Consider the following 10723-nt stretch of genomic DNA (forward strand, 5'->3'; position numbering starts at 1 on the left):
GAAGCAATGAAGGGAATGGGTGAAGAGGGGGAAGCAATGAAGGGAATGGATGAAGAGGGGGAAGCAATGAAGGGAATGGGTAAAGGGGAGAAGCAATGAAGGGAATGGGTGAAGAGGGAGTAGCGACGAAGGAAATGGGTGAAGGGGAAACAATGAAGGGAATGGGTGAAGAGGGAGTAGCAATGAAGGGAGTTGGTGAAGAGGGAAATCCTTTTTGCCCAAGCTGGCAATCTAATAAATAGTATGATTGGTCGATGACAGAATGTCAGTGAGTTACCCCATTGGCAGGTTCCCACTTCCAAATTGCATGAAGTTTTTGTGCCATCAAGAGACTTATATGTGGCATCTGCCATGATTAACAATCCTGGCCACTATATTTCCTGCCAAATATGCAAAAGACTGAATCCCCAAGTTCCTCAGTATTGCACCACATAGTTGTATCCCTACTTCTATGTAGGTGTAAAAGTTTGAAAAGCTTTAGAAGTTAAATAAGAGATGTCTTTAGTTTATTTATTTTCAATGTTTGTTATCGTCACTTAATTCAGTGGGTGGCATTCTTGATTCTGATTCTTTTGATTTATTTTGCTTTTGATTATTCACTCATGGGACATAGGAGTTGCTGACTGGCCAGTATTTATTACCCATTCCCAGTTGTCCTTGAGAAAGTGGTGGTGAGCTGCCTTCTTGAACTGCTACAGACCCTGTGTTGTAAGTTGACTCATAATGCCTTTAGAGAGGGAATTTTTGGATTTTTGACACAATGACAGAAAAGGAACGATGATATATTCCCAAATTAGGATGGTGGGTGGTTTGGAGGAGAACTTGCAAATTGTGGTGTCCCCATGTATCTGCTGCCTTGTCCTTCTATGTGGAAGTGGTTGTGCATCTGAAAGGTGCTGTCTGAGGATCTTTGGTGAATTTTTGCATTGCATCTTGTAGATAGTTCACACTGCTGCTACTAAGGTGAAGGGACTGAATGCTTGTGATGTGACGCCAATCAAGCAGCTGCTTTGTCCTGGATGAGCTGCAACCATCCAGGCAACCAGGGAGTATTCCATCATACTGCTGACTTTGTGCCATATAGATGTGCCAATGGCACTGCTTTGTGAAAAGGGGATTCATCAAATGATTTTTTTTTAAATTACCTGGTCATTACCACAATGTTAATTGTGAAAACCTGTTCTGTGCAAATCGTCTGCCATACATTTCCCATGTTACCATAGTGACTTCACTACAAACGTACTTAACTGACTGTAAAGCACATTGGGATATCCTGTGCCCTAAAACACACTATATACATATAACTTTTTTTAAAAATCATTAGCAGTTTACCATGTTGTATTTTATGCATTTTGTTTACATTCTTCAAATTTTCAATAGAAATCTTTCAGTCTGAGATAAACATACACTTTGTACACTTACCAACAGTTGGAATACTTTGAAATCATTTCTAACTTCTTTTGTTACCATCAGTACACTCAAGTACAAAGGCAGACCTAGCAGTTTCGATTGACAGCTCATAGAGAACAAGTGATGAAAAATTCAGCAAGTTCATGTAACTCTTTTTCAACAGTATCAGAACCTTTGTCAACATCAGCCTAAAAGAAATGTGTGTGTGAATGGAAATAATATATTTCTCTTTCGCTCTCTTCTTTCCAATGTGGATGCTTAAGATGGGTTCCCAACTTAAAAAAGCAAGAACTGAGGGTGCAAAACTTTGTTGTGCTTCTCTGGAGAAATGTTTGTTCTCAATTCATAACCAGATTGATGTACGGGGCCTCAAACTGCACAACACTTAATTCATTTCTCAAAACTTGGTTTATTCCTGAAATGTAGCTCATTTTGTGGTGAAATGTAGTGAAGAACAATAGGCTCCCTAATTTATACAACAGTAAAACGGAGCAGACAATAGAAATCTGAAAAGAAAGCAAAACGGCTGGAGAAACTCAGCAGTCCTGGCAGCATCTGTGGAGAGAGAAACAGAGTTAATGTATTGAGTCCATTATGACTCTTCCCCAGAACTGAATGCAGAAGTGGATAAGTAACAGGTGTAATACTGTAAAGGAAGGTGGGGAGGAACAAGTGGAGTAGAAAACAAGGTCAGGGGATGGTTAGAGAGCAAGTGAGATTAGGGATCACAGTTGGCACAGAAGGCAAACAGTGTGGTGATGGTTATTGAGATAGGTCCAGAGGAAGCATTAATAGCAGAACATAAAATAATAATGGCTGATTAACAAAATCCAATACTGGAAGGGAGGGGCAAGGAAAACAGTGGGAACAAAATGGATGACCGTGTTCATGGTCTGAGATTATTAAATTCAATGTTGAGCCTAGAATGCTGCAAAGTGCCAAAACGGAAAATAAAGTGCCGCCAAGTTTCTCTATCACTTCATGTTTTTTTAATTCAGATTTTCCAGCCAAATTGGTACAAATCTGAAATCTGCCTGGCCTACCTCAGTTGTAAAACAATTTGGTAAAATATGCCTACGTTTGGTCAGCACTCAGCCAGCACTGTTTGTAATTCATAGGATCGTATTCAAAATGATTGAAAATATGAAGGGATATAATGGAAAAGTCCCTGGTGCAAGATTTGGTAAACTTCTCTTACAGAAATAAAATGAATGGAACCTGCACTTGTAACAGGTACACGATTCAAGGCAACAGATTTTGAAGTTGCAGATATAGAAATTATTGGCTTAACAAGAGAATCATTGGGCTGAATTTCATTGAGATGGTACTGCCACAGAGTGAAAGCGAGAAGCAACCATGCAATCACCTGGGTGCATACTCTTGATGGGCACACTCCTGGCAGAGCTGCATTCCAGTTAAGGAGGGTGATTTGAGGGCAGTTAAGAGTCAGCCATATTGTTTTGGATTCTGAATCACACATAGACCAGACAGAATAGTGATTCAGATGGATTGTTTTCTGATAGTCTAGTAGTTGTTTGAATGCTAATACTAGCTTTCATTTCATGTTTATTTTATATTTTCAGTTATTGTGATAGAAGTTGAACTCATTCCTTTTTATATCCAATTTAACCTATTTTTCTATCCAACTTGTCCAGAGATCTTTTTACACACTTCTGGTTGAGGGGGACTGGAACTCAAGTCTCTCAAGTCCACATTACCACTGCACCACAAGAGCCCCAGAATATTCATTCAAGATTGCTAAAATGTTTGACTAGAAACACAATTATGAAGCAATCATTACTTTTTAATCAACTTTTTAAGCTTGCTTTGCAATTTGCCACATACCTCACAAAGACAAAGCTGCTGGTGCAAAGTCAAAGTTGTGCAAGGAGTCAGCTTAATTACTCATATGATCTAACGTCACAAAGCTTTACCCAAGCAGCCAATAATGCTCAGCAGAGATTTTGTCAAATTCTACTTTCCAAAATTTGGCAAGTACATGTACAAAATGAGAATACAGGATTTTACAAGAACAGATGCCTTTGCTTAAGTATGTTTGATTAAATTGGGCCAGTCTTAATATGTAGATATTAAAAGGTCTTATTTAGAAGTGGCACAAAACTGATCTTGGAATACCAATTCCAATTTTATGACTTGCAATAGAGTTAAAAGGCACACTGTGATGGTATCATTACATTTTGTATTCCTTTAGAAATTTCAACTAAAAAGAAATAGATGTTAGAAAAATAAATTAACATTTGATCAGTATGTGCCAAAAAAAAATGCATATAGCACCTGAGTTTAATAGCCTGTGTAAACTCAAATTCTGGCAAGGGTTGGAAATGTCAGATCTTTATCAAATCCTAATTAGCCTGGAACAGACTGAAACTTCTTCTTCCTCAAAATTGACCAATTATACTAGAGGCATGGCACCAGGAGATTGGTTTCTAGAATTTCTTTAAACTTGGCCATAATACTACCCAGCTAACTGGAGATCAAGTATGTGTATAGTTCTGTTCAGTAATCTGAAAGGGTTGGTGGGTTCAGAAAATTCTGGCCTCAATGTGCGTAAACAACTCTTTGACTTGTTGAAATGTTAACAGTTGTGCATACTTTGTTAGGGTCTCTGCACATACCCAGACAACTAATACATTTTCCATTACCTTTTCATAACCCAACATGATAATTCGTACCAACACAACGTTGACATGGGCTCCCAGAGACTCATCATGGTAAATCTCATTAACCTGCAGAAAAATAGAAATAAATTTTGACAGGATGTATTAGATAGTAGTAACATCCTTATAAGAAAACATAACAAAACTAACTTGGCTCCAACATTATAAATTACCAACAAACAGATATTTTTGTACAATTATTCCTTTTGGACCCATAAACAGGATACAATTTAAAGCAGAGGGCCACGGAGTCAGCTTGGAATTCTCAAGGGAAATTATAAAATATAAATTATGTGGTTCAATGGCAATAATACACCCATTGTGATCAACAGGCAGTCTCTGCAAATTCATTAAATGGAACTTTGATAAATAATGTGCTTACAAGCTGAAAAATTAATCCAGAAGAAATCTCATTATTAGTTATCCTCATTGTAATGAGGATTTATCTAAGCATTCTGAGATCCACCAGTACTGACAACGATCACAGCCAAACAATACTATTATTGTTTAGTGTTGCTTTCCATAAAGTCAGAAACAAATGAAGCTCAAAACGCATTATTGTTGCGAACCATAAGTAGCCTTAAGATCCTAGCATTAAAGAACTGACAAAATATGTAAAAGTAACTGTCACCTTTCTGATAAGCCTAAGATTCATAGTGCAATCGTGACAACAGTGATGAGGTGCTTGTAATAATGCAAAAAGCCATGTGTAGTTCAAAATGTTCTAGCATCTCTTAATTCTAATTAACAGGATTTTGGCAAAGTAAGACAAAGCAGGATTTTAGCCTTTATGTGCTTATCATTTTTAATTTTTTTTAAATGTCAGGAATTTGAAGGGACATTTTAAATTAATATATGCCCTAGTGGAGTCTAGCATGCTGAACTGATTTATTATGCAATCCACAACTACATTGCACTGGATTATCTAAGGACTTAAAACTACAGCCAATTTTGATTAAATAGCAATACCAGTTGGAAAAAAGAATTATGCAACTTTAGAATTTATGATCAAAACATCAAACTAAGATTTCTTTTATCCTTGTGCTTAAATAACAGCCCTATCTCTTATCAAAATCATGGCATAAACAAACTCAGACCAAACTCTCAGTTTAATGAGAAAATAGCTATGATCTTTGCAAACATTCTTTAACAAAATTATTTCCCATGCAAAAAGTTCTTAAATAATATATTTTTAAAAGATTGTTGTCGGTTCATGGTTGATTCTCTAGTCAAACGAACCAAATTTGAACCAGGATGGATTAATTCATGGATATCTGAGGTTGATTTGCTCTTTGCAAAAGAATCTCTTGGGTTAGAATTGAAGAGATGGTTTATTGGACGTTTGAATCATATTGAGTGATAGTCACTCTCTGCTAAATTCTCCAGAATGTGAGCACTAAAGATGTCACCATCAGATCAAGAAAGATGTGGATCCAGACAGAGGCAAGATCTTTTGTGGGATATGGGAAGTGCTGTCAATCACTGTATTTATTGCCCTTGAATTTAGAGCTCAGCCAGGCAATTTAAGGGATAAATCAATAATGGATCTGGTCACACATACAGCAGAATAGGTAAGGATGGCAGACAGACTTCTCTAAAGGATATTAATGAACTCAATGGGTTTTTATAACAATTGAGTTCATCATTACAGAGACTCCAGTTTTTTTAAAACTGAACTTAAATTCCACCATCTAGCATGGGGAAATTTAAAGCCATGTCTTTTGTAAATTAGTAGTCCAGTCACATTATTACTGCACTGTCTCTAATGCAGCATGAACATGCATTAAAAAAAATCAGACTTTAATCAATCCCATTCACATTTAACAAACATTGCTATATCATACAGGAGTCGGATTAAAATGCAAAACCTTTGAGAATTTTGCTTCACAAAGACCAACAACAAAACAAATACCAACATAGAGTGCTAGAATTTATTTTTCAAATCCTTACAATCTGATTACACTCTTCTGTTTAATGTAAATGCACCAATCATAACAAGGATTGCTGAAAGAATAATGTGGATTCTTTATTTGAAGGTAGGATTTAATATAAATAACATTACCTAGCAGGCTAAATATCATTGCCTGACTCTTGTCATCTGCTACTTTACGTAAAGTACAAGTCTTGGGGTTACTGTCAGGGTGGGAGGGACTGACAGCAGTTTATTGTATGTTCTTCTGAGAAGAATGTAAACATTACAAACCTTACCCAGGTCAAGAAAGGAAAAGGTCTCACAGTGCTAAAAGTCAACGTGGCAACATTGGAAATAATCACAATTTTTATGAAACCTATGTTGCACTCTCATGTAACCATGCCAACAACCTACTTCATCACATACTTCAATTATCAAAATGTTTATTGCTGCCATGACCAAACAACAGTAAAGCAATGCATTAAATCATAGAATCCCTACAGGGTGGAAGCAGGCCATTCAGCTCATCGAATCCACACTGAAGAGCATCCTACCCAGACCCAACCCCCTACCCTATCCCTGTCACTCCACATCAGGCAGCTTCCTGATAACTGCTTGTTCTGACAGAGCTCAGAGTAGGGAGCTTGTTTTGGAAGTCTTGTGGCAGAAAATGTGACCACCCAACACAGCTGCTTAATTGTAACTATTGCTTCAGTATTGGAATATAATGGCCTGAGGGAGGACCCGAATATTAAAGTCTAAATTAGAGTGGTGCTGGAAAAGCACAGCTGGTCAGGCAGCATCTGAGGAGCAGAAATATTGACGTTTTGGGCAAAAGCCCTTCATCAGCTTCAGTTAGGATTGTATTCCCTGGAATTTAGAAGAATTTACAGGTGTTTCATACCAACCTAAAAGATTCTAGCAGAGACAGAGAGGGTAGGAGCAGGAAGGACGTTTTCGTTGGTGGAGGAGTGCAGAACCAAAGTCATAGTGGAAGGAATAAGGTTAAAGTATTTAGGACTGAGGTGAAGAGAATTTTTTTCACCCAGAGATTGGTGAGCCAGTGGAATTCACTGCCACAGAAAGCAGTCAAGATCAAAACATTATGTGATTTCAAGAAGGAATTGGATATAGAACTTGAGGCTTAAAGGGATCAAAGGATATGGAGGAAAAGCAGGAAACAACTACTGATTTGGGTGATTAGCCGTGATCATACAAAATGGTGCAGCAGGCTGAAAGGGCTAAATAACTTACTCCTGCTCTCATTTTCCTGTTTCCACATTTTTCTAGACAGAGGGGCAAGGTGACACTACTGCTTTGTAGGTCATGAGTTTTGTATTAGGTTTGAGATTTTTGTCATCCAATACTCTGTTCTTCAGATTGCCAAAAGCTGCAATGTCACACTGGAGGCGATGCTCAATTACATCACTGGTAACAGGAGGCTCTCGTGGTGTCCAAATTGATCCACCTTATCCAGTGGCTCATTGTGGGTCTTAATCATTAAGGGACAGTGTTGTGTGGTGGGAGCAGGCAGTAGGGGCCGGTGGATATTTAGTTTAGGGCACATGACTTCGTGAACTATGTGCCAATGCCTGGAGTGACAGTGTTAGCATAAAATCCTGTATTTGTGGTTCTGACAAAATATTGGTTAAGACTAGACCAGGTTCTGTGCATTTTATCAGGAGTAGGGCTGTATTAGTATGCCTTATGTTTTCCTTATCAATCACATCTTTCCAGAGGTTTGTATCGCTCTCAACCCTGGCATTGAAATCATTGAGGAAAACCAGCTTTTCTCCTGATTGAACATGGGACAACAAGTGATTGAGGCTGGAGTAGAATCTCTGTTTGGCCTCATGTCGTTTCTAGGATTGGGGCGCATGCACTAAATTACTGTGATGTACTACTTCTGGATTAGGATGAACAGAAGGGTCATGAAGCTTTTGTTCATCTCCAGAGGGACTTGCTGAAGCAGTCAACTCTTTATTGTTTTACAGTGAAATAAACCCCATGCTTCTCCCTCAGAAGTACCTGTGCAGAAGAAAGTGTATTTTGAGGTGAATTACTCCCACATATGGTGTTTCACTTGGGGCAGTGATGTCAGTGTGATAGCATTGACATTCCTGAGCTATAGTAGTGCCGTGACATTCAGGTCTGTCTCTGCTGGAGGCTCCTGATGTTGCAAGCTCCAAACTTCATCACAATGGGCAAGAAGCCACCTGGGCATGGGTTCTTTTAATGTGGAGAGGCTAACACACACTAACTACCACATTGTCCTTGTGCAGTAAGGTCTTCAGTTGGTCACAAAGGTGTTCTGAGTGTGTACTTTTAATTCCTGACACCATGTTTCAACTCTGAACTTTAAGCCTCCTGTCTCCTGTTGCTTTAACTAAATGGGTTCCTCTCTCCTCACACTTTCATTGAAACAAATACTCATCTGCTTCCCTGTAATGTCCCACCATGATTTCATTCCTCATGGTGATGGAAATTTTCATTGCTGGTCTTGCCCTTACCCACTATCCCCCTGTCTACTGTGCTAATTACGCCCTGAAACAACTCTGACTGATTTTTCAAGCATAATTTCCTTTTCATAAATCTGCTTTGCCTTGGTCTGTATTGTGACCTTCTAAGTACTCCATTATCACATCCTGACCAACAGATTATAGCGTTTTCCCTATTACTGATAGAAGCTTAATTGGCCTACAGTCTTCCAGTTTATTTATCTCTCTTTTCTCAGAGCAGCCTCACCAGGGCCAAGCAGAGAGACACTTGAGAAAGGGAGAGCTAATCTGGAACCTGGTATTGGGTGGGGATTAGAGGTAGAGTTCAAACAAGTGGGATCAAATGTGGAGCGGGGGAAGGGCAGTGTCCCAGGGCATAGAGTGTCCCAACATGAGGGACACCTCAAGCCCATAGCCAAATCGCCACAGGTAGAGGAAAGATGCCCTTAATTGGCCATTAATCGGCAATGTAAGACATTAATTGGCCCAAGATCCTGACATCGACACTGCGACTCGTATAATTTTAGCTGAGATGAGTGAGCAGAGGCACAGGACCCCTTGCTATCCCAAACAAGTTTACATCTTTACTCACCCCACCAACTTACTCTGGGCCTATCAACCTCCTGCTAACTTGCACATTTAGTTCACTATCCTACTGAAAATATTTAACGTATTCTGATTTGTCACCTTCACTTTTGACATTTTACTATTTTCCATAATATGGCTATTGTAACTATTGTTCTGTTTCCATCATTCAACTTCTGGTCCTGTCCTGTTACAGTTGCTTGCTACTCTGCCTTAATCATTCTCTTGCTGCTCACAATACTAACTTTACCTGAATCTTCCCTCTCACCTATTAGTTTAAAGCCTTTCCCTCTAGACTTTGGTACTTTATAAATACAATTCCTATTAACTAATCAGAGACTCATGAAAATGCCATCGTCCATTGTCAAATTATCAATTCCACTGTGCAGTTTTTGCAAAAAGACCTGTCATTCAATAATCTTTTAACTTAAGACCAACCTTCAATGTAAATTTATATTCAAGCCCACTGTGAATTCTTCTGACATTTCTGTGTCCTTTCACTGTTATTCTCCTGAGGCTTTCAGTCCCAATCAAGGTCAATGCCAATTTTACTTTTTTTTTTGCTATTGAACATTCACCTAAGGACAAAGGGTGATGAAGGTTACACCTCTTGTTTATTCCTCTTTCTTACTCTCTTTTCCTATCCAAACTCAAAAACTGTACAAACACTTTTTTTACACTAGTTTTAATCTGCACTTTAATGTCAGTACAACAATAATATTCAGTTGACTGGTTGATTGAAGAGTCGAGAGTGTGGTGCTAGAAAAGCACAGCAGGTCAGCCAGCATCCGAGGAGCAGGAGAATTGATGTTTCAAGTATAAGCTCTTCATCAGGATGCAGAGCTTATGCTCGAAACATTGATTCTCCTGCTCCTCGGATGCTGCCTGACCTGCTGTGCTTTTCTAGCACCACATTCTCAACTCTGATCTCCAACATCTATAGTCCTCACTTTCTCCCTGGATGATTGAAGAAGTGTGCCTGATGCTGGTTTTGTTTTGTGGGCAATGCCTGGGGCACAAGGAAGAATGCAGCATGCAACATATGCATGGCTGGTGACATTACCGGAGTGGGGTTTTGGTGGGGAACAGAACTGGCAGAAGTCAATGGAAGACAAATAACTAAATTACCCAGACCAGAGAGAGACTGTTTCTGCAAGGAACATAGACCAACTGATGGGAGGTATGAGAATGGTAAAAGCCAGGGTGGCAATGGCAGGGAGGATGGAAGAAAAGGCATGGGGATGGCATGAGAGGAGATAACATGGCAAAGATGGAATGACAAGGTGTTCCGCAAGGATCTGTTTTGGGACCATTGCTGTTTGTCATTTTTATAAATGACCTGGAGGAGGGGCTAGAAGGTTGGGTGAGCAAGTTTGCGGATGATACGAAAGTCGGTGGAGTTATTGACAGTGAGGAAGGATGTGTCAGGTTACAGCGGGATATAGATAAGTTGCAGAGCTAGGCAGGAAGGTGGCAAATGGAGTTCAATGTAGGTAAATATGAGGTGATTCACTTTGGTAAGAGTAACAAAAAGACGGGGTACTGGGCTAATGGTCAGATACTTGGTAGTGTGGATGAGCAGAGGGATCATGGTGTCCATGTGCACAGATCTCTGAAAGTTGCCACCCAAGTAAATAGTG

General features: G+C 39.3%; 1 protein-coding gene across 1 annotated transcript in view; it reads right to left on the bottom strand.

The window, feature by feature from the left end:
• LOC122556645 (A disintegrin and metalloproteinase with thrombospondin motifs 2-like) overlaps positions 1-10723 on the bottom strand; it is a 227373-nt gene that overhangs the window by 69059 nt on the left and 147591 nt on the right. Inside the window, exon 5 of the mRNA XM_043703613.1 lies at positions 4074-4157. Coding sequence (XP_043559548.1) covers positions 4074-4157 — 84 coding nt within the window. The remainder of the gene's footprint in view (positions 1-4073; positions 4158-10723) is intronic.

The sequence above is a fragment of the Chiloscyllium plagiosum genome, chromosome 14, assembly GCF_004010195.1.
Source record: "Chiloscyllium plagiosum isolate BGI_BamShark_2017 chromosome 14, ASM401019v2, whole genome shotgun sequence".
Classification (NCBI taxonomy): Eukaryota; Metazoa; Chordata; class Chondrichthyes; order Orectolobiformes; family Hemiscylliidae; genus Chiloscyllium; species Chiloscyllium plagiosum.